Here is a 22,629-nt window from a genome sequence, read left to right as displayed (position 1 = left end):
CTCACATCCATGATCTTCATCCACGGGCCAGTATCAGACGTGTCCCTTGCTAAACTCTCAAGGCTATTTGTCAGAGCTATGGTGTTGCAGTGAGACCCAATGGGCCCATGAGGTTGGGTATGGCACGTTTAGTCTCCAGACAGCTATTGGCATGCCTGCCATAGACCCCTGGGTGGGCAACCTGGCCCCTCGTGTGTGTATGGGGGCAAAAGGGGAGGAGAGAGGTAATGAACCCAAAATCTTCTTGCCCCCCCCCTGAAGTCTGGCCATTGGAAGCACTGTAGAGTACAGAGGAATTTGACAGGACCCCTGGGAGCAGGGGTCCTCCTGAGACCGGGCGCCCCTCTCCCTCTGGCTGCAGAGATGAATTTGTGCAGATTGGGAAGGGTCCCACCAACCACACCTGCATGGTCCGGGCTGTCAGCGTGGGCCTCACCCTGATCAGCGCCTGGGATGCTGAGCATGCCGGTCTCTCCGACTTCGTGCCGTTGCCTGTCCTCCAGGCCATCTCCCCGCAGCTGCCAGGCACGTTGGTAGTGGGAGACGTCCTCTGCCTGACAGCTTCCCTGCTCAGTCCTGAAGGTGAGAGGCCCTCAGCCCCATCCCTAGTTGTATTACGGTTGCATAGATGCAAGTGGGCCCGTAAGCCAGGACTTTCCAGTGAGTCAGAAACTTCCAGACCAGCCTTTGACCCCTGCTGGGAACTTGGTCTCTCCCTATTATTCCCCCCCCAATCCCCCCGCACTGCCTGGCCAAGAGCCACTGCTGAGCCCACAGCCCCATACGGGTTCCCCAACCTGTTCTAGGGCAGAGCTCTGGAATTTTCTGCCAGTATCTAAACTGGCTCAGTAGCCATGAGTGGGTGGCTGCATGGAACATGACTCTACAGAGCATTTGGTTTTAGTAGATTTTGTGGCTTCCATGCTGGCAAACATGTTTCTAAAGCCAGTGGGGGCCATCCAGCCCTGGTGCATGATGGGACAGACACGGCTGCTTCTCGCTGCCTGCCTGGGGCCCGTCTGCCCTTGTATGGCCCATGAAGGACATTATAAATATTCACAAGGTACCCAGTTCTGTTTTAAAGGGAGACTTTTTTTTTTAGAGGGAGACTTAAGTGGAGGCAGGTACTGGGGGATGTTCAGCCATTCTTCTGCTGGGATCAATGTCTACTTGTTTTGATTTGCTTTTCAAATTAGCCCTTTAATTTTTTTTTTTTTTACCTAGTTAAAGTTGTTTTAAAAGGAGGTTACAAGGAGCTGGAGAGATAGTACAGTGGGCAAGGCGCTTGCCTTGTACGTGACTGACCCAGGTTCAAAACCCTCTATGGTCCCCCAAGCTTAGCAGGACTGAGCACCGAGCACCACTGGGTGTGGCTCAAAAATCTTTAAAAAAAAAATAGAGGTGGGGAGAGGTATTTTTACTGACTTTGAAGGAAAGCAGATGTCATTTGCCGTCATAGGATATGGCTGTTGAGATCTGTGTTCCATGTGGATTGTGATGTGCTTGACGGTTAACCGAGAATGACAACTGCTGAGTGACAGCTCAGAGCATGATTCCTACTGGTTAAAGGGGATTGACAGGCACATGAGGGTGGGCAGCGCCCCTGGGGCAGAGTGTGTGTGTGTGGGTGAGCTGAGGGTCCAGGATTGGGGAAGGATCAGGGGACTCTGGAATGCATCAGGGCATTTAGAGCAGGAGGTAGGGGGTAACAAAGGTGGCTACAGAGGCACCTTGGTGCCCTTTGCCCAGACTGGAGCCTGAGCAGGAGTGTCAGCCATTACAGGAGGCTGACTTAACAATGGGGCTCCTTCCCACAGGCCTCCCCGGAACCTGGAGCTCCTCTGCCAGCAACATCCTCCACGTGGACCCCAAGACCGGTGTGGCCGTGGCCAGGGATATAGGACTTGTGACTGTCCACTACGAGGTCGCCGGACACCTGAGAACATACAAGGAGGTGAGGTTTGGGGGCCCAGGATGGCTGATATCCTCAACATTGGCACAAGTCACAAGTCTCTTAGCTTTGAGAAAGAGGCTGCTGGCTAGGCAGCTCTGGGACTCACTCTCCTCCCTGCACTTTGGGGCTTCCCCCAGCACACCCCCACAGGTGCTCACAGCTGCGGAGGCAGGAGGGCAGAAGGTCTGCGGCAGGTTGTGGGTGACTGGGCCGCTAAGTGTCGTAACCAGCGAAGCTGAGCCTCCCCCAGCATGTCACCTTCGAGTCTTTCTGGGGGCGAGCAAAGCCTCGTTCCCTCTCTCTGCAGCCAGGAATAGGCCAGTGCACCCACGCTGGCCGCATGCCAGTGCACCTCATTCGAGGGCCAGTATGCACCTTGGCAGACCTTGAGCTCACTAGCTTGCTTGTCCAGAATATGATTCCATGAGTTGGCAGGCCATTGGCACATGGGTGCATCTCATATCCCCAAAAGCTTCACTGTCTCAGCAGGTCAGGGTGGACCCTGGGCTGTCCAAGAAGAGCCCAGACAATGAAGTGTAGCTGGCACAAGCCTAGTCCTACGGCTGGGACAGAGTTTAAGGTGACAGAGAAGCTGTATTTCTCCAGCTTCTTGTCCGCCATATTGGATTTGGGGTGTGGGTGTAGGTGGGGGGGAGGTCTGTGCTGAACTTTCAGGTGGGGCTGCCCAGTTTCAGGTTTTCACAGGGCTGCTGAGATGCTGTACCTCTATTTTCTTTTTATTTTGGTTTTTTTTTGGGGGGGGGTAGCCACTTCTGGTGATGCTCAGGGGTTACTCCTGGCTATACGCTCAGAAATCACCCCTGGCTTGTGGGACCTTATGGGACACCAGGAGATCGAACTGCGATCCATCCTAGGTTAGAGTGTGCAAGGCAAATGCCCTACCACTTGCGCCACCGCTCCTGTCCCTGCACCTCTGTTTTCTGACCTGTGAAATGGGTATAAAGAGGCTTAGCGGAGTTTCCACAGAGCCTTTTGAGTTTCCCACAGTGATTCACTGTTCCTCCTCTTGCTTGGATTCATCAGGGTGGCAGGCACAGCCCAGACATGTTTCAGATCCCATGGCCCAGCTCAGTTAGAGTCGGGAAAGAGTGTGGGTCTAGATGCCCAGTCAGGAGGCCTAGGGGACACCTTCAATGGGTCCCCTTAGTTGGGCAGAGACTAGAGCTGAGCTTTGGAGGAGTCATCAAGGTGCAGAGACCTTTGGATGTGGGATGAGGAGGAGGAGACCCTTTCCTGGGGGAGACTCCTAGGGGCTGGTTAGGGTGAAGAGGTGGGGGTGGCCCCAGGCTCTGAGGGCAGCGTGGGAGCAGAAAATGTGCATGGAAGTCAGAGATGGGGAGGTGCAGCAGTGACAGACACAAGGCACTGGGGGTAGACAGGTAGAAATGGCTCCTAAGGCTTGGTGGTAGATGGGGACATGGGGACACCCAGAGTCCAGGGTGGTAGGACAGGCTGGGGCATTTAGCTCTGGGCAGGGCACTAAGGAGCCTGCAGGGAAGACTAAGGGTGGGCTTAGGGACCTCACAGACACTGGAGGGAGGTGGGCCTGCATAATGGGAACCCCAGGGTGTATCCGGAGGTGTCATCTGTCTCCCCCTCCTCAGATGGTGGTCAGCGCCCCCCAGAGGATCTTAGCACGTCACACCCATGCTCGCCAGCCCAGCTCCCAGGACGTGATGACCTCCAGAGTGACCATCACTATGGGTGACAGGAACTCCAACCTGCGTGGTACCAGGGCTGGGGGGGGGGTGGTCTGCTGCATCCCTGTCCCACACCCCAGCCCCAGAACACCAGGGCTAGTGGCTCTTCCCAATTCTTGAATTACCCCAAGCCGAAGCCAGGAAAGGGTTCGTCCCCAGAGATCCTGGCACCTGGAAATGCCTCTTCTTAGGCTGGCGAGGGCACACAAAAGAGTCAGAACCCAGGACCATATCTGGGAACTTCGGTGCTGGACTCATCTCTCCAGAGTCAGTCATGGAACCTTCTAGCTCTGCTCCTGTCGTGGCCTGAGGCAGCTGCTGCAAAAAGCAGATTCTTTCTGGCTCAGGCATTTTTTATTTTTGATTGTTTTCTTTTGCTTTTGTTTTTGGTCACGCCACACCAGTTAGTACTCCAGGCTTACTCCTGGCTCTGTGCTCAGTTGCGCAGGGAACCAGATGGGATGCCAGGGACTGAACTCAGATCAGCCCTGTGCAAGGTACATACCCTACCCACTGTACTATCTCTTGGGCCCCCAGGCTGTTTTGTTTTGTTTTGGGGGGCCAGACCTAGCTGTACTCCTGGCTTTCTTCTCCCGTATCACCCTGGACAGAGTTGGGGTCCCATCTGGCCTCCTGAGCTGTTGTGTAACCCTGTGAGCGGCAAGACCTTCTGATGGACCAGGTCCTTCTCCTCTGGCCTCAGTGCAGCCAGACAATCCTAGGCTGAGGCTGAAATGGGGGAACCCTTATCCTCCTGCGGGCTAGACATTCCTTCCTATAGTAGGAAAGGACAGTGGGTCACTGTGGTCAGGCCAGCCAGGACGATCAATTATAGCCTGAGTTTGTCATTGGAAACAGTCCCTGGTTCTGATTAAATCCAAGATGGATTTTTTGTTTTGTTTTGGGGCAGCATGGGCACCCTCTGGGGCGTTGGAGAGCAAACCCGAGTCAGGAATGTGCAAGGCAAATGTCCTACCCACTGTACTAGTGCTCTGGCCCTATCTTTGGGTCTTATGATTCGAGGTGGGTGCAGTGATGGGGTTGGGGTGAGCTCACACCAGCTGGTCACACAGAGACCAGCAGGCTGGCTCATGCCCTTTGGTTCCCTTTCTTCAGGTGAGTGCTCCTCCGCTCAGCTGGACGTCATCGAGACCCTGCACCCAGAGTCCCTCATCAGCTGCCAGCTCCATTTCAAGCAGGACGAATTTGACTTCCAGGCGCGGGACGTCTTCACCGCTGAGCCTGGCTTTGATGCTTCTGTGGGTGAGCCTGAGGGGTGCCAAGAGCATCATTTGACTTTGTGGGGGCACTTTGCTGAGGTGAGCTGAGCTCACTGCCCCCTGAGTCCAGCAGGGTGGATCATCCTTGCCCTGCCCCCCAGAAGCTGATGGTAGAAGATCCTGGGTAATGGTGGGTGAGCCAAAGAATTCTGAGGAGGCCCCTGAAGGGGTTACTGCACCCCTGAGCTGTGCAGGAGGAGACGAGGGTGAAGGAGTTCTAGTGGAGTCCAGGGCACCAGAACAAGGATCTGGTGAGACACAGGTCCGGAAGCAAACATAGCAGGAAATAATCCACACAGTGAAAAGGAGTTCTGGAAATCCAGCACTCAAGCTAGGAATCCCATCACACAAGCCTAAGAAGGAAGCTCCTAAGAAGGAAAGCAGTTTAGTGGAGGAAGACCAAAGAATGAGCCTTCCTCAGACCCTTGCTTTTTTTTTTTTTTGGCCACACCCGGTAACACTCAGGGGTTACTTCTGGCTATGCGCTCAGAAATCGCTCCTGGCTTGGGGGACCATATGGGACATCGGGGATCGAACTGAGGTTCGTCCTGGGTGGGCCACATTACCTCTGCGCCACCACTTTAGCCCCTAGCTAGACCCTTGCTAGAACAAGAACCAGGCAACACCTTAGGGTGGGAGAGGAGAGGAATATCAGTTGAGGAATAATCCAATAATCCCATCACCAGATCACATCCCTAGGATGGAGTATGAATATTGATTAGGGTAGGACCAGTAATCCAACAGTGGAGGGTGCCTGGGGTGGGCAAGGGAGCCAGGCAGACACCCTTTCCATCCCACAGGCCGGTACCTGTGCTCAGTGACCATGCGCAGGCTGACCAACAAGCAGCTGAAACAGCTCAGCATGAGGAAGGCGGCTCTGGTGGCCACTGCTTCACTCGTGGGCCACCACTTGCAGGCGGAAAAGGTAGAGGCTGAGGTGCCCTTCAGCCCAGGCCTTTATGCAGACCAGGCCGAAATCCTCTTGAACAACCACTACAGCAGTGCCGAGCTCAAGGTCTTTGGAGCTGCAGAGATCCTGGACAGCTTGGAGGTAGGTCTGTGGGAAGGCCTTGGTGGGCTGGCTATCCCCTCACCAGGCCAGAGATGGGACTCAGTCCCTACCCTCATCCTCCTGGCAAGACCAGTTCCTGAATGCAGTACTCCCAAATCCTAGTCTGTGCCCCTGTAGGGTGGAAAAGGGCAAGGTCATGGCTCTTCCCTGCAGACCTGAAAACTCGTAGCTGGTTACTTGGCTTCTCCAATGGGGCCCAAAGTTGGTTCTTAGGGTTCACATCTGGTGTTGAGGCTCACATTCAGTCTCAGAGACATGTCTTGTCTTGGGGCTCTGTGTTCTCTGCCTGTTGAGAGTTGGGTGAAGGAGTTCATGGCTCCCAGAGGAAGATGCCCAGGAAGCCAGTTCATAGTTGGGAAGGGAGTGCATGCACCATAGGGGTATCAGGGACAAATGTAAAGGACTCTTTTCCAGCCCCTGCACTCTACTTTTTCCTGTGAGTTCTGGTGGGAGTTAAGGGCCATACACCTGGCCCCTTACAGCCTGACAGAGTGGGGGGGGGAGAAGGGGCAACACTGCCATCCTCTGCCCAGGAAGTGATGCCTGGAGCCTCCAGGAGAAAGAAAAAAAGGAGTTGTGTCAATCAGAAGTGAGTGCTTACTGCCAGTCTGACATCCACCCTAGGTAAAATCCGGCTCCCCGGCTGTGCTGGCCTTCGCAAAGGAGAAGTCTTTAGGACTGCCCAGCTTCGTCACCTATACCATCGGGGTCTCAGACCCGGCCGCCGGCAGCCAGGGGCCTCTGTCCACCGCCCTGACCTTCTCCAGTCCCATCACGAACCAGGCCATCAGCATCCCCGTCACTGTGGCCTTCCTGACAGACCGCCGAGGGACGGGGCCTTGTGAGTGGCAGGGCGAGGCATGGGGAGATGTGGGTGCTGGGACACGGGTCGTTGGAACTAGGACAGCAGGGCCAGGTCCTCTCTTGCTCCTCACTCCGGGCTCTGTGTCCTCCCTCACTGGTCACACAGTTGGTGTTCTTGCCACCTGCAAATCACCAGTCACATGGCTCCCAGCCTGGATCTTCCCTGTCCAATCCCCAGAGAGCAATTGGCCAGCCGTACCCCTTCCCATCAAACCCTCAGACCAAGAAGATGAAAATGATACACTCCAGGCACCTCTCCCTCTCCTCCCTGGTACTTGCTATGGCCTCTGTGCACAGGAGACATACCCATGTCTACACCCGTCAGGTGCATGCCCATAGCCTGGTCATTTTTCTTGTCTTGAGAATTGGCATCTGCATGTGGGCAGAGGGACAAGGGGCACCCCCTTTAGTACAGCACTTATTCTTTTTTGGGTGATATTTTTTTGGGGGGGCACACCCAGTGGCACTCAGAAATTGCTCCTGGTAGACTCAGGGTCCATATGGATGGCCAGGGATCGAACCTGGGCCTGTCCCAGGCTCAGCCACTTGTAAGGTTATTGCTCTGGGCCCTAACAGCACCAATTCTTAACTCAGGAATGAAGAGAAAAGTCCAGAATGTGGCTCAGCAAAGTGGGGGGGCCCAGATGGGGGAACAGTGTGTTCCAGTCTAAAAGAGGAGCTGGACAAGGGGCCAGGGCCCCTAGAGCCCTGAGGCAGGTTTGGTTGGGGCTGATGGGTGAGAAATCTGCATCCAGGTTTCATGGAGGCCCCTCTGCCCTCTTCCTTTTGAACAGCGGTGCAGGAAGAGGTTTATGCTAAGGCTCAAGGGTCAGGGCAGAAAGAGGGGGAGAAGGAACCTTTGACAATAAGGGTCAGCTGTGGAGGGGGTCAGAGCCGCTGGGGGTCAGCTCCTGCCCCACAGTGCCCTCTGTGGTAACTGCAGTGTTTATGTTTGCCGCAGACGGAACCAGCCTCTTCCAGCACTTCCTGGACTCGTACCAGATCATGTTCTTCACACTCTTTGCCATGCTGGCTGGGACCGCCGTCATGATCATAGGTGAGCTGCATCCCCCGGGGGGGGGATGGGGGGGAACCCTCTCTCTGTGGCCCTCCCAGCCTCCCTCTCACCCAACCCCTGCTCTCCCACCCACAGCCTACCACACCATCTGCACACCCCGGGAACTCGCCTCTTCTGCGACCCTATCCCCACGCACTGGCCCACAGCACAGCCGGCACTGTGAGTAGCAGACCTTGGACCCAGACCCAGAGTTGGGCCCCACTCAGGGGAGGGGTTCACTAAGGAGCCCCGGTCGGAGGTGCTCCTGGGACCTTCTCAGCTGCCCTCCTGTTCTTGCAGTGGGCACTTCCTTCCTGGGCTCCACTCCATGTGCCCCTACCCACACCCACCTGCTGCAGCCCCTTTCTGTGTCTCATGCCATCATCTCACGAGAGTCTTGGAGCCATGTCCCCAATGTACCCAGTGATCAACGCCCTCAGAGTCTTCATGCCACTTCCTCCCCCATGGAAACCCCTTTGCTTGCACCACTGGCTTCCATGTGGACTGGACTCCCTGGAGGGTCTCACCAGTGAGCTGTTTGCACAAGTCAGTCTGTCACAGCTGGCCTGCGTGGCCCTCAGGTCCATAGACATGGTGGGCACAGCGGGTGGGCACAATGGCTGGATCTGACCGCCTCCTCCCTATCCAGATGCAGCAAACTTGTCGCCGATGCCTTTCAACACGTTGCCCCCTGTGCGCAGAGCCAGCCCACCCTCGGGGCTCTGGAGCCCGGCCTATACCTCCCACTAGGACCGTCCTGCTGGACACAGCCTGGAGCCAGCCCTCCGCCTGGGGCCCTGTCCCCCAACCCCTGTGCTTGCCTGGAGCTCTAGGTTCACCTGCGGCTTGTTCTCTTCCTTTGTCTTTGCTTGGACCCCCAACTGAGACTCTCCTGTTCATGCCTTCATGCCTGGCGGTCCAGGCATCTGGGCGAGGACACTGTGGATTTGTTTTCCCGGGGTTGCACACAGCGCTCCATCCGTTTACTAGCCTCAGAGCCAGCCGCAGCTCTGAGGAAAAGTGTCCGTCCAAGTCCAAGGGACTGCGGTGATCTCAGGGAAAGGACTTTTTCATGGTTTTATATTTTTTGTAGGTTTTCTCCCCTGTAGAAACTTGCCTCCCCCAGAGTTTCACTGCTGCCAGAAAATGAGGGGGGCCCCCAAGCGGGAAAGGGGCGGGGTCTCAGGGAGGGCCATCCTAGGCCAGGCATCATGCCACACCGAGTTCCTCAAATCAGAGCTGTCACAGAGCTATCTCTTATGTCAGCTGCTTCCTATCAATACAGAACATCCAGTGTGGGGGACAGATTGCCTCAGCTCTTTTGTCCCGCAGGTATGTGAGGCCACCATGTCCACGCAGCCCTGAGCTCCTATGTTCTTCCTCCTCCTCCTCCTCCTCCTCTCCCTGCCATCTCAGCACATCTGAGCCTACACACACACACATACACACACAACACACTTTACCCTTCCAGAGCCACTGGCCAGTCAGGAGCCATTAAAGGACCAGAAAGTCCTTCCTGCCCCATACTACTGCCTCCACTGGAACTTCCCTTAACAACCTGGGCCCTGGAGCCCTGCCGCCCTCAGGAAGAGTCGGAGATGCAGTCTCAGCTGTTCTCCGGGGCCTGGTCACAGACCCAGAGCCACAACTGTGAAGCCCTGCCAGCTCTTGGGCACAGGACCACGGGCCAAGCCATAGGACAGGCCAAGGGCCAGGTCGCGTGTGTGTTTTCTGGCAGCTCGAGACAGGAAGAGCCGTGCCTTGTGTATTACTTGAGCTCAAACTGACAACTTGGATGTAAATAGGTACATTTCTACTTGGTTTATTTAATAAATCTGTTTAATTTCTTACAAGGACTGTGGGGGCTGCTGGAACTGCGGCTTCCTCCCCTGAGCTGTGACTCTTTATCGACGTACAGGCCTGCACTGACCAGCCAGCCACAGGGCTGCAGGCGTGAGGTGTCTCCTACATCGGTGTTGGGGACACCCACTCATAAATACCTAGGTGGACACATCCGGCATCTTCCACCCCAACTCCGGAGCCTTCACCTATCCAGGTGCTTGTGCTCTTCTGGGTTGACCCCTTCTGCCCCTCAGAGACTCAGAGCGCTCCCATAGGTAGAATCTGAGCACCCCCACAAGGTGCTGGGGGCTCCCATCCCAAGTTAGAGAAACTCAAAGTCCCCAAAGGCACTGCTGTGACACCCAACCAGGTGACATCCCTGGTTCCAGAATGTGGAACTGGCCCTGAGCAGAAGAGGACACCTCAGTTCCATCTCCTGCAGTGACTGACAGATGCACCCCCCAGAGGACTGGGCCTTATGACGAGGGGTCTGCAGCCACCCCCACAATGCCTCCCTCTCCCTTGCTTTCTGGGGTTGCCACCGTAGCCAGGCGTAGTCACATCAGACTGAATCAATGTTCCTGCAGTTCACACAACCTGCGCCACTGGCATATCCAACCCGGCGTTCTTGGGTCCTCTTTCCAGATGGAAATGGGCTGGAGGACTTTCCTAGGGAGGACCTGAAAGCAATGAGCCTTTCCCTGGTCGATTCTGTGTCCTCGATAGCCACTGTCACTACTGGGGGGATTGGAGGGGACATAGAGTCTGTGAGGGAACAGCTGGAGAAAGTTCTGGCAGATAGCATGATAGGAGGGAGGAATAAGGTCAGCGGAAAGAAGGGCCCCGGCCCAGATGTTTGCTCTCATCAGTTGCCCAGGTTGTTTTCATCTCTGACCCCTCTCCCAAGTCCTAACTGGAACCTTCTTGAGGGTGGGAACAGGCCTGGGGCTCTAGTGCACGAGAGGACTTGAAAATTTGCAGCTGGGATACTTCATGCCCTCAGTGGCACAAGGTAGCTGAGGGACCAAGAATCAGACCCCTGAAATATCAGAACATCTGAAAGAACAGACAGGCACTCTCTCATAAAGACCGAGACGTCTTGGCTGAAAGGTGCATCCACAGCTGGGTTGGCTCTCGGCCATTCCGGTGAGAGCCCTGAAACAGAGGCTCTGCCCCTGAAAGGAAGGTTCAGAGAGGAAGAGGAAGGCCAGCAGGTGCCTGCCTGGTCTTTGCCTCTCATGGTGTCATTTTCTTCTGGGAGCATGAGTGCCTGAGAGCTGGAGAAAACAAGTGAGGAGGGAGCTGACCTCTCCCCACCAAGTCCCTGCAGAGCTCCAGATGTACTTGCCCTGACATCCAATCCAGGTAACCCCAGTGCAGTTCACTTCCCAGACTAGCCAACTTGTGCACACTAAAGGAAATCCAGGAATGCTGTTCATACCACGTAGTCCTTGATGATAATAATACAAGATCTCATGGAGAATTTGCTCTTCAGAATCCCTACATTTAGGGGCCGGAGCAGTGGCACAAGCAGTAGGGTGTTTGCCGTGCATGTGCTAATCTAAGACAGGCCATGGCTCAATTCCCTGGTGTCTCATATGGTTCTCCAAGCCAGGAGCGATTTCTGAGCACATAGCCAGGAGTAACTCCTGAGCATCACCAGGTGTGGCCAAAAAAATAAAAAAAAAAAAAGAAGAATTTCTACATTTGACTGAATAGTGTGTATGTTTATATATCTGCTCGTATATCTGTGTCTGTGCATGTTTGTGTGCATGTCTATCTGTTTGCATGTTTGTGTCCGTGCTGAGCATCCTATTATTGTCTATTATGTTCTCCAGGAGGGAGCTGAGGACCTGGGTCACCCAGGATACGTTGCCCAGGTGTGGTCTGGTGGGAAGTGCTTGGAACTGGGGGAGTAGACAGGAGTAGAGGCTCACCCAGGGGTGAGAGCTTAATCAGTGTACCTGCCTGGGATGTGATATTCCCACACCTGCTAAGCAATGCCCACATCCTTACATCCACCCCCCTGTGACTGCCACCCACCGCCCACAGAAGCTGCCAGCAGAAAAGTAGGAGGCAGATGTGTTTGGCAGCCCGAGGCCTCCCTACCTATAACCATCTTGTGACTTTTCTCTTCTTCCCACTAGTGTCTATTTTCCTGCTGGGGTTCCGGGGAGGCTGACCACAGCCGGTGACTTGGATCTGCCAAGGGAACGTGGGTGGAACATGGCTGAATGCTGGGAGCCTGGACTTAAGGAGGCCTCTGAGCCTGCTTTCCCTCATGTGGGACCACCATGATGCATTAATAAGGCAGCCCTGGTAGATGCTGGTCCAGAAGGTGGAAAGACACTTCTGGAGCCTGGAGCAAGCCTGTGGATAACCTGCCTGTGGATTCACACCATAAGGGGGCTGGAGTCAGGGTCCCTGTGGGTGGTTTATTAGGCAGTCTGGGGCGCAGGTGACTAAGCAAAGTGGTCACAATGTCCTCTAAGGCCACAATGCTGGCTTTCATCCTTTGTCCCACACTACCTGGTTGACATAGCTGGGTCCTAAGGGCCCTGGCTGCTACCCTTTCAGCCCACCTGCCTGGACTATACACCCTGGCAAGGGGCTCAGGAGAGAACCTGCTTTGGAAGTGTGAGGTCCTAGATTCGGCCCCTAGCACTGCAATCATGGACCTCATTGCTAAGTATAGTCCCCAATGCATAGCCACTAAGCATGTGGCCCCCCAACACCATGTCAACAGCAGCAAAAGGAACAGAGGGCAAAGCACCCAACTGCAAGGTCCATGTCATGTTCTCTACATCAGCTCTCCTGTGTCATCAAGTCAGGATGACGTAAGTCATGACACATGGGTCATGCTCATGCCTCAGACTTGTAGAGTATGCACACATCTCCATCTCCCATGTCAGAGGGCCTAACAACACATATCTTTCTGAGTGGCAGTGAAGGTACTAGGGGTGGCGAGGGTGGGGCCATAAGGATGGCATTTGCATATCACGTGACAAGGTTGTACCCAGGATCAGGGCCGTGAGCCTGGATCCTGAAAGTGGATATTGGGGTTCTGAAGATTAACAAGGTTCCTGGAGGCTAAGTGATCATGTCTGCTATGATTGTCTCTTTCTTGATCTATGTTACATTATTTGTCAAGAGGCATTGGGATCTCTCACATACCTTGTCAGAGGCAGTCAAAAACTAAGAACTGGGGAAATCGAGGCCCAGTGATGGCAGGGACCAGCCCATGGTCAGGCCTGATGACACCCCGTGTCCCACCTGTTCCTCCTGGGTCTTCAACTCTCTGCTGGCTGGTACACTGGGAGAACTACGAGGGTACTAGGAAGTGGAACCCTGAGTGGATTCTCTGGGAGCCAGTGGCATGCCACAATTTTAGCACCGAGAGTAGCAACTCTTCTCAGCTGAAAGGATGAGAAGAGGGAAGAAAAGAAAAGCGCCGGAGCCCCGGCTTGGATGGTCTATTACTTGGTTAAGTTTTATGTTGTATGTAATTAGCAAATACAATTCTGTGGAGGATTTCATTAGCAGCCTCATCAGGTGATGTCTTGCTATGGGGGAGTATTTACTGAAAGCAAATAAAAGCTATTTACAAGCAGTCAGAAAGCGAGGTCTGAAGGCCCAGTGCTCCCTGTTCAGCCACCATGGCTATGGCCTGCTCCTTCTTCAGGGGGGCAGTGGAGCATGGCATTCAGTCAGCTGCCTCTGCCAATCACCAGGTAGGCCCCTTGGGTGCTCATCACCTCTCCAGCCTCAGTATTCCTGTCTGCCCCATGGTCATTACCACAGAACCTCCATCATTGGCTTCCTGAGGATACAGGATAAACTCCCAAGGAATGAACCCTCTGCATGAGATGTGCAAATATTGGATGCTCAAAAACTGCAGGGGCCAGAGAGTTAGCATGGAGTAAAGGCGTTTGCCTTGCATGCACAAGGATTGTGGTTTGAATCCCGGAATCCCATATGGTCCCCCGAGCCTGCCAGGAGCGATTTCTGAGCGCAGAGCCAGGAGTAAACCCTGAGTGCTGCCGGGTGTGACCCAAAAACAAAACAAAACAAAAAAACCTTGCAAGGTTTTTTTTTTTTCCTTTTCTTCCTCAATGCTCTGGGCAGCCACCCTAAGTCATGGAGGCTGGGACCACCTCCCTACAAGAGCCATCTGATGGCTTCTGTAGTAGAACCCATGGGAGCAAATCTGTGCTCTCGTACTCAGCACATAAGACCTATGTAATCACTCTGGCGTCAGCCATCAGAGCAGGCACCAGTGAGGAGAAAATCCCCTGCAGCCAGTGCTCTTGATTCTCTAGAGACCCCAAAATTCCAGCCCGGGGTTGTGAAGACTTTCCACTATAAACAGTGGAAACAAAATACAGTATTTTAAAAACATTGTTTAAAAAAAATGCCAACCTGGTGTCTGGAATGGTAGCATAGTGGGTAGGGTATTTGCCTTGTATATAGCCTCAGCATCTCATATGGTCCCCCAAGGTGGCCAGGAGTGATTTCTGGCATCCAGGTGTGGCCCAGAAAAAAAAAAAGAACCCACAAAGATGGCAACCTGAGTTGGCCAGAAGACCTCCCAGCCCAGCTATTTCTCAGCTACTACATTCAAATGAGCACCCACACCCCCCCTCCCAGGGCCCCAGCAGACATGGCTAATCGCTCCAGCACTCCCCATCCCACCCAGCAGGACTCAGCTTTCCTGCAGTTCCTGCCAATCCCCTAGCATTCATTGCAGAGGTGCTGAGCCCCACCATCATCCCCTGTGTACACCAACCTCATTTAGAGATAGCAAAGGACAGCTTTGAGCTCGTCCATAATCAAAGATGCAAAACTGCGAGCTTTCTCCCTGGCAACTGAAGATGGACACGAAAAGATGCAGAGCGGGGCGTAGCTCAGCACCGCTGGTGGCTGCAAGGATGATTTCCCCTTCACATGTGTCATTTTTGTTGTGGGTGAGGCAGCTCAGAGACAGGAGCAGGGAGAGAGGGGCTGCCTGCAAGCCCAGAGACAGAGAGAAGGGAGAGTGGGGGGGTCCTTAATGTGTATATGTAGCTCATCACTTGACATTTCCCATTCTCAAGGAGGGAGCCAGGAGTGCAAATGAAAGGACTGACCCAGGGCTACTGCTTGGGGTTTCTCTTGGACACCCAGAGGAGTCTTCCATCTAAGCTAGAAAGATGGGTCACTAATATCTAGGCCTGCTTATCCTCCAAAGACTTACTAGCTCCTGTTATATTTTGGGGAGGGGCAGGGGGAGCACCTGGCAAAGCTCAGGGGTTCCTCCTGGCTTTGCACTACGAATCAGACTCAGTGGGCTCAGGGGAGCATATGGGATGTTAGGGATTGAACCTGGGTCAGCTGTGTGCAAGGCAAGCACCCTACCTGCTGTTATCTTTCTGGCCTCTACCTCCTGTTATTTGCATGCAGCTTCTTCTGGGCTTAGCTGGCGTTGAACCATGAGTCAAATGGAGTTTCACTATGAAGGGGAAGAGGGTGACCCCACAAGGCTTCTTTCACCTTCTATAAGATGGACTCGGGAGTCTAGGGTGGGGTGGGGTGGGGGCCCTGAGATCTCCCATGAGGGGCAGTTTTCAGTAAGGCCAGAGTCTCCCAGTCTCATGGGAATAACAGGGGGCAGGGAAGGGGCTGCTGAAGTGTAAAAAGCTCCTGGGAAAGGGCATGAAGCAATGATATCACACACACACACACACACACACACACACACACACACACACACACACACACACTCCTGCTCCTCTCCAACTTGGGAGTGAAAGGTTGGTCTAGCTCAGAATCTGATTTGTTCCCACCGCCTAGGATGCTTTTCAAAGCTTCTCACGTCTTGAATTACAAAACAGACATAAAACCCACTCGATAAAATTCCACAGCATTTCAGATTCAGAGTGGTAATTAAAGTCTGTCTTATCAAGTCATATCTTCAGAGATTCCAGTCAGGGTCTCCATCCTCGTTCTCTTTCACCCCTAAAATGCTGACTCCGGACCTTTCCTTGTAAATAAAGAATAACTGTCTCCACATCGGGTGGGAAGAAAAGCTGCCAGTCTCAGAGACCTGCAGGTTTAATTCTCTCAGACTTCCATGGAGGAACTGACCGGTCCTCCCACCTCTCTCTGTGGGCAGTGGGGAGCAGTTGAAGACATGGCAGGAGATATGAGATGGGCCGTTTCCTCCCTTCCCCACAGCCCTTGTAGCTTTGTTCAAATTTCTGCTTCCGGTGCCACAGTTGAAGTCTGGCACACTGAGATCCCCGAGTCTGCTGCCCCTCAAGTGTCTACTCAGCCCTGGACTATCCAGAAGCTCTGCTAAGCTGAGTTGGGGAGACAGTCCCTCCCCAAGCCTGGGGGACCAACAGTGACCTCAGGGAGGAACGGAAGGACAGGATGGGCAATGACACACTCTCAGGGGCAGGCAGAAATTAGCTCTTCTCTCCGCCCCCTACCCATAGACTAGTCTCATAACTATGAAGGGAAATCATAATCCTGACCTCTGCCCTGGCCTTCTCACCCCCAAACCTGGTACACTGTGCCCAAGTCTCTCTGTCAACACTTGCTGGGTCTATGTCCCCTCTCTGTCTCCTTCTCCTCTGCCTGGTTCCTCCAGGAGCAAAGGGCTGACCTGGGTTTTTGTTTTCCTCCTCCTCTCTTCCTCCTATTCTCCTTCCTCTTCCTCTTCTCTCCTTCCTCCTCCTCTCCTTCCCCTTCTTCTTTTTTCCCCTTCCTCCTCCTCCTTCCTTTCTGCTTTTTCTTTTTCTTTTTTCTTTTTTCTTTTTGGTTTTTGGGCCACACCCAACGGTGCTCAGGGGTTACTCCTGGCTGTCTGCTCAGAAATAGCTCCTGGCAGGCACGGGGGACCATATGGGACACCGGGATTCGAACCAATCACCTTAGGTCCTGGATCGGCTGCTTGCAAGGCAAACGCCGCTGTGCTATTTCTCCGGGCCCCCTTTCTGCTTTTTCAACCTCCTCCCCTTCCTCCTCTTCTTCCTTCTCCTCCTCCTTCCCTTCCTCCTTTTCCACCTCCTCCCCTTCCTCTTCTACCTCCTTCTCCTTCTCCTCCTCCTCCTTGTCCTCCACAGACCTCTTGTCTCCCTCCTCTAAGTTTGCTTCCTCTCAGTTGCACTGTTTTGAGAAGAAAGGGAAAGTGCTGGGAAAAGCAGCTGACGTGTGGAAAGAAGCTGACACTGAAGACCTGGAAGCAGCATCATTATCTCAATGGCCCTAGCTGATGCCACCGCCACGGGCCATGCGGCTGCTTGAAGATGCCAATGGGGACAGACTCACAAACACTCCACGGGCTCCAGTTAGGTTTCTGGGCCACCAGCGCCTGTGCAGGGCCCCATGACCTCCCCTGGGAAACCTGGTTACTCCAGGCCTCCACCTGGGGTCTGTCCATTCATCTCCTCTCTGGGCCTTCAGGATCACCCCAGGCAGGTAAAGCTCACTCCTTCTCTCCACCTTCAGGAACAGTTCAGAGGAAATAGGCCCATGTAGAAGGTTCGCTCAGGGTATCAATCAATGTCCCTGCACCCACTTATGCCCAGCCCTGAGTTCCACAGCTTGGCTCCACCTCGGGGAGATGGAAAAGACAGACGATTCCCCTGAGAGAAGGAGAGAGGTTGGAGAAATCTCAGTCTGCGCCATCAAAGCTGCATTTGAGTGGCTTGCACCACGGCAAAGGAATAGTCAGTGGTGGATGCAAGTTGAGGGGGAGACAAGGTGAGGCAGGAGCGAGGGTAGAGCTTCTGACAGGGGGGGTACAGACAGTCCAGAACTCCCAGTATCACTTCTGATTGAAGAGCTCAAGGTGCCAAGAAGGTATTTGTCTGAGTTATCTGCCACATGTTGCCTGAGACTTTCCACCCCTAGCTGATCACTTTTTCTTTTTTCTGAAATTCCCACATAATGGGGCAATTTGTATTCCCCCCCACCTCACTCTGGCAACTGGAATGGGGAGAGGGAGCTAGAGAGCGGGGGAGTGGGGAGATGAGTCAGGCCTGGACCAAAGCTTGGCTAGTGGGGGTGCAGAGAGAGTTCATTCAAGAGGCCTGCCTGGATCCCAGGGGCCCAGTCACCAGCTTCCAACCTGGGCTGGGTAGGACCCTGGTGGGCATTCTTGGCTTAACGGGGGAGGAGAGGAGAATGGTCTGTCAGGGACCCCAGAACAAGCGGTTCAAATCACCCACGTTAGGAAGAGCCCTTCAAGAGGTGAGTCATCGTGAAAAACACAGGAGAGCTACGCCCGAGAGACGAAAACATCCCTTCCACAGAGGCAGAGAGAGGGACTGGCGCGTACACAGGGATGTTAAAATTAGAACAGCCGCGTTGGGTTTCTCGTAATTAGAAATGCAGCCGGTGCCACAGGAATCTATGAGGGGCCCCCCTCACAGGTTTCTGGAGGGGGAGGCTGGGGTCAGCTTATGAATATTCATGACACACTGGGACAGGGTCCCTGGGGGCTGCTGCCTGCACTACCACAGACACAGTGGGAGATCTGGGAGCTGCTCCCTGCTCAGTTATTAACTAGGGGGAATCTTGAGGTGCCCTCAGGCCTGCCTGCCCTTCCAGTTCTGTCTCCCATGTTTATGGGTGGGTTTCTGGCAGGGAGAGATAGGTAGAAGGTTCAAGTTCAAGAGGGTAGTGATGAGGGCCAAGGGGAAAGCAGTCACTATAGACCATCCTTCAGTGGAATCAAGGATGTATTCATGTGTGGGTGGAGGGAAGAAGGGAGGATGGATGGATGGTGGAGGATGCATGAAAGAAGGAAATGGATGAATGGATAAATGATGGATTGATGGATGTATGGGTAGATGGATGGAGAATGGATGGATGGTAGAGGAGAGATGGATAAAGGGAGGTTGATGGAGCATGAATAAATAGTTGATAATGAAGATGAATGCGTAGAGGATGGATATATGGGTGAAAAGGGATGCATAGAAGATAGAAGATGAATAGATGAAAAGTGGATAGATAATAGATTCTAGAGGGTGAATGAATGGAAGAGAATGAATTTATGAATCAATGGGTAAATTAATGGAGGATGGAAGATGAATGGATGGAGTGGACATTTTGGGGCAAATGGATGGAAGGCATATGTATGAATGGGTGGATAGACTAAGGGTGGGTATATGAAAGGATGGGTGGGTGGATGGATGGATGAGGGTGGAGTGATGAATGGGTGGGTGAATGGATGAGTGGGTGGGTGGGTGGGTGGCTAGATGGCTAGATGAATGGATGTAGTATGGATGGGTTGGGAGGTGGATGTGGGGTAACTGGTAAACCACCTTCCTTTTTTGTGGGCAGAGCTATATTAAGATTTCTGCTAGGTCCTATTTTGGCATATCCACCCCAAGTCACATCAAACATATTAACAGGCACCCACATGCCTCATTAAATAGAATTTATATATAACTATACAAGGGCTGAGTTGAGAGGCAATTGACTAGTTGACTAATATGATGTGCTATGAACATCTAATTAAACATTTACTCATTTTGACATCAGTGTTTATTTCATTCCTCCCTCCACCCCCCAGCCTTCATGCAGTGTTCTCCCAGCTGCAGCCACTGTCCCCTACAGGGTCTCCTAGATCTGGGGCCATGGATCTCTGTCTATAAAAGAGGAAGGGTGGTTGAGACTCCACTCCTATTCATGTTACTTTCACTAGGGAGAAGTAATTACTTGTCCCTCCTTCAGTCATAGTAATAACATCCTCATTGGATGAAGCTGTGTGAGTGATTTACAAGCTGTCTTTGTGATTCGCTTGGCCTCCAAAACCCCACAGAAGGAAATACTCTTCACTTTAGTTTACAGATGTAAAGAGAGACTTAGGATGGGAATAAACCTCCTAGTGTATAATAAGGCTTATTCCTCTCTTTATGTTCAAAGATCACTCTTGGTGGAGGTTAGGAGTCCATAGGCAGTGCCCCTGGATCAAACCCAGGTCAGTTGTATGCAAGGCAAACACCTTACTCACTGTACTATCTCTCCATTTTTTTTTTTTTTTTTTTTTTTGGTTTTTGGGCCACACCTGGTGACGCTCAGGGGTTACTCCTGGCTATGCGCTCAGAAGTTGCTCCTGGCTTGGGGGACCATATGGGACACCGGGGGATCGAACCGCGGTCCATCCTAGGCTAGCGCAGGTAAGGCAGGCACCTTACCTTTAGCGCCACCGCCCGGCCCCTATCTCTCCATTTTTAACATGTGGTTTTTTAATACTGTTTATTGTTTCACTGTGTCTGCATTCCAGCATGGTCTTTGCAGATGTGACCAAATTCCTGAAGCAGGAAGCAGGCCCGGAAAGGACCATTATCTGCATCTACCAGGTGCTGGCGTTTTCTGTGTCTTTTCATTTTCTGCTTAAAGCAGACTGAAATGAGGGAGGGTGTTTCCCCCACTTACAGGTGAGGAAAGTGAACCTCCAGTTGATGACTAGAACGCGTTGGGGTTGATGAGCAAGCTAAGTGGCCAAGTAGTTCTGAGTCTTTGCTCTTTCTACTACCTTTTGTCTGTCCTGCCTTTCACTTCCACCCATCCTCTCCAACCAGGTCAGGCCAGCTGAGGAACTTGAGGATGTGAAGGTGGGGTGACAGCATGCAGGGAAAGAGGGGCCTGTGCTTCCTGCCTCTGTGGGCACAGGACACCTGGAAGTCCTTCCATGTTCCTGAAGGGACTCCTCCCTAAGTCTCTGGGGAGCATTCTGCTGAGCAGGTCTGAAGAACAGAGCTGAGGGATAACCCCAGGCAGTTAAGAGGAGAGGCCTCCAATCATTCCTTGCTCCTTCATTCCTCCATCAATGGGTTCCTGAGTGCCCCTAGGAGGTAGAGTCACCCACAAGGTCCAGGAGTGATCCCTGAGGACAGAGCTTGGAATAATAAGCCCTGAGTGAACAGTACTGGCTATGCCCATACCCTGAAATGAAAATACACACCCAAAAAACCAAAACCCTTAGTTATTTGTGGTGTGATTAACAGACCCGTTCAATTCACTCTGAAAAGGTACAAAGTAACGGCTCTCAATATAGCCACAGTTTGGGGCGGAGAGATAGTACAGCAATACGGTGTTTGCCTTGCATGCAGCCAACCCAGTAAGGACCTGGTTCGATCCCTGGCATCCCATATGGTCCCCCAGCCTTCCAGGGAATATTTCTGAGTGCAGAGCTGGAAGTAACCCCTGAGCACTGACAGGTGTGGTCCAAAAACCAATCAATTAATCAATAAAGTTTAAAAAGATATATAGCCACAGTTGGACAACAGTTGGCACAGTTTCATCAAGACTCTTCCATAATCCCATTAAGAAACATTCACAGAGTCAGGGAGATGATTCAAAGGTCTGCAGTGCAGAGTTTTTATACAGGATCCCAATGGGAGTAGCTCCTAAGCACTGCTTAGTGTGACCTCCAAACCAAAAAAAAAAAAAAAAGGAAATATTTACCCTGAAAATCACACATACATCACCTCTGCCCAGTCTTAAGCAACCACTAATCTACTTCCTATCTCCTGTGGGTATTTTATTCAATGGAATCATACAGCAACACATGGTCTTTTGAGACTAACTTCTTCCACTTAGCACCATGTCTTCAAGATTCCTACCTTGTTGCATGAGAAAATCCCTTTTTATTACCAAACAATATCTATTACATTGAAATTTCATGTTTTATTAATTCATTAACCAGCTGGTGGACATGTGTACTCTTCTCTCTTTATAGCTGTGATGGATTATGTCTGTGGACATCCATGTATGAGTTTCCATGTGGACGCATGTTTTCAACTCTCTTGACTATAGGTGTAGAATTTCTGGGCCATGTGGTTTGGAGGTTGCCATGCTGGAGGAAATGGCAGGCCTCCATTTTTCCAAGCTACTGCCTCTCTGCCTTCCCACCAAGCACAGTTCAGAGCCAAGTCTCTGAGGCTTCGCCAACACTGGTATTTTCTGTATTGTTTATTTTCACCAACCCCATGGGTCTGAAGTAATAGCTCTTTGTGGTTTGGATTTGCATTTCCCTGATGGCTAATGAAACAGAGCATCCTCTCATGAATTATTATATTGCTTTTGGAGAAGTATCTATTCTGATCTCTTGCTCATTTTACATCTGGGTATTTGCCTTTTTAATTATTGAGTTTTCAAAGTTCTTTATAAATTCTAGAAATGGGTCTCTCACCAAATATATGATTAACAAAAATTTTCTCTCTTCCCTTGGGTTGTCAGTTCAGTTTCTTATTGAAATAGGAAACTTTGTTTTCTAAAATGTCCATTGTGCCCATTTTCCCCCCTTTGGTATGTATGGTTTTGATGTCATATATAAGTCACTGTGGTTTCAATTTTCATTTCTGCAGTGACTAATAATGCCAAGCATCTTGTTATGTGCTTGCTTACATGTGAATATTTTCTCTGATAAAATGTCTTAAAATTGCTTACTCATTTTTCATAGGGTTAGTTATCTTATTTAAGTTATTTGAGTTGCAGCTAGAGTTTAAACACGTTATTTATTGCGTATATAATCTGCAAATATTTTCTTCTCTATTATGGCTCACTTTCCTTCCCATCCCTCCCTTCCTCTTTCTCTCTTCTCCCTTTTCTTCCTTCCTTCCTTTATTTCTTTTTATATATTTATTTAAGCACCATGATTACATACAGGATTGTAGTTGGGTTTCAGTCATAAAAAGAACACCCCCAGTGCAACCCTCACACCTTCCTTCCTTCTTTCCATCTTTCCTTCTTTCCATCTTTCCTTCCTTCCTTTTATTCATTCCTTCTCTCTTTCTCTCTTTCTTTCTCTATTTCTTTCTTTCTTCTTTCTTTCTTTCTTCTTT

General features: G+C 52.0%; 1 protein-coding gene and 1 long non-coding RNA gene across 2 annotated transcripts in view; both read left to right on the top strand.

The window, feature by feature from the left end:
- NUP210 (nucleoporin 210) overlaps positions 1 to 9,136 on the top strand; it is a 76,572-nt gene extending 67,436 nt beyond the window's left edge. The window contains exons 32-40 of the mRNA XM_049766560.1: positions 362 to 582; positions 1,818 to 1,954; positions 3,580 to 3,703; positions 4,792 to 4,938; positions 5,756 to 6,006; positions 6,652 to 6,868; positions 7,853 to 7,948; positions 8,045 to 8,128; positions 8,598 to 9,136. Of these exons, the coding sequence (XP_049622517.1) occupies positions 362 to 582; positions 1,818 to 1,954; positions 3,580 to 3,703; positions 4,792 to 4,938; positions 5,756 to 6,006; positions 6,652 to 6,868; positions 7,853 to 7,948; positions 8,045 to 8,128; positions 8,598 to 8,698 (1,378 nt within the window). The 3' untranslated portion in view covers positions 8,699 to 9,136. The remainder of the gene's footprint in view (positions 1 to 361; positions 583 to 1,817; positions 1,955 to 3,579; positions 3,704 to 4,791; positions 4,939 to 5,755; positions 6,007 to 6,651; positions 6,869 to 7,852; positions 7,949 to 8,044; positions 8,129 to 8,597) is intronic.
- An 8,826-nt stretch (positions 9,137 to 17,962) lies between these two features.
- On the top strand, positions 17,963 to 20,252 carry LOC125998285 (uncharacterized). The gene is made up of 3 exons (XR_007491876.1): positions 17,963 to 18,025; positions 20,067 to 20,142; positions 20,221 to 20,252. It is a non-coding gene; the product is annotated as an uncharacterized LOC125998285 (long non-coding RNA).
- Positions 20,253 to 22,629: the final 2,377 nt, after the last annotated feature.

The sequence above is a fragment of the Suncus etruscus genome, chromosome 20 (assembly GCF_024139225.1).
Source record: "Suncus etruscus isolate mSunEtr1 chromosome 20, mSunEtr1.pri.cur, whole genome shotgun sequence".
NCBI lineage: Eukaryota > Metazoa > Chordata > Mammalia > Eulipotyphla > Soricidae > Suncus > Suncus etruscus.
The sequence above is the reverse complement of the archived record's forward strand: the minus strand, read 5'-3'. Positions and strand labels throughout refer to the sequence as shown.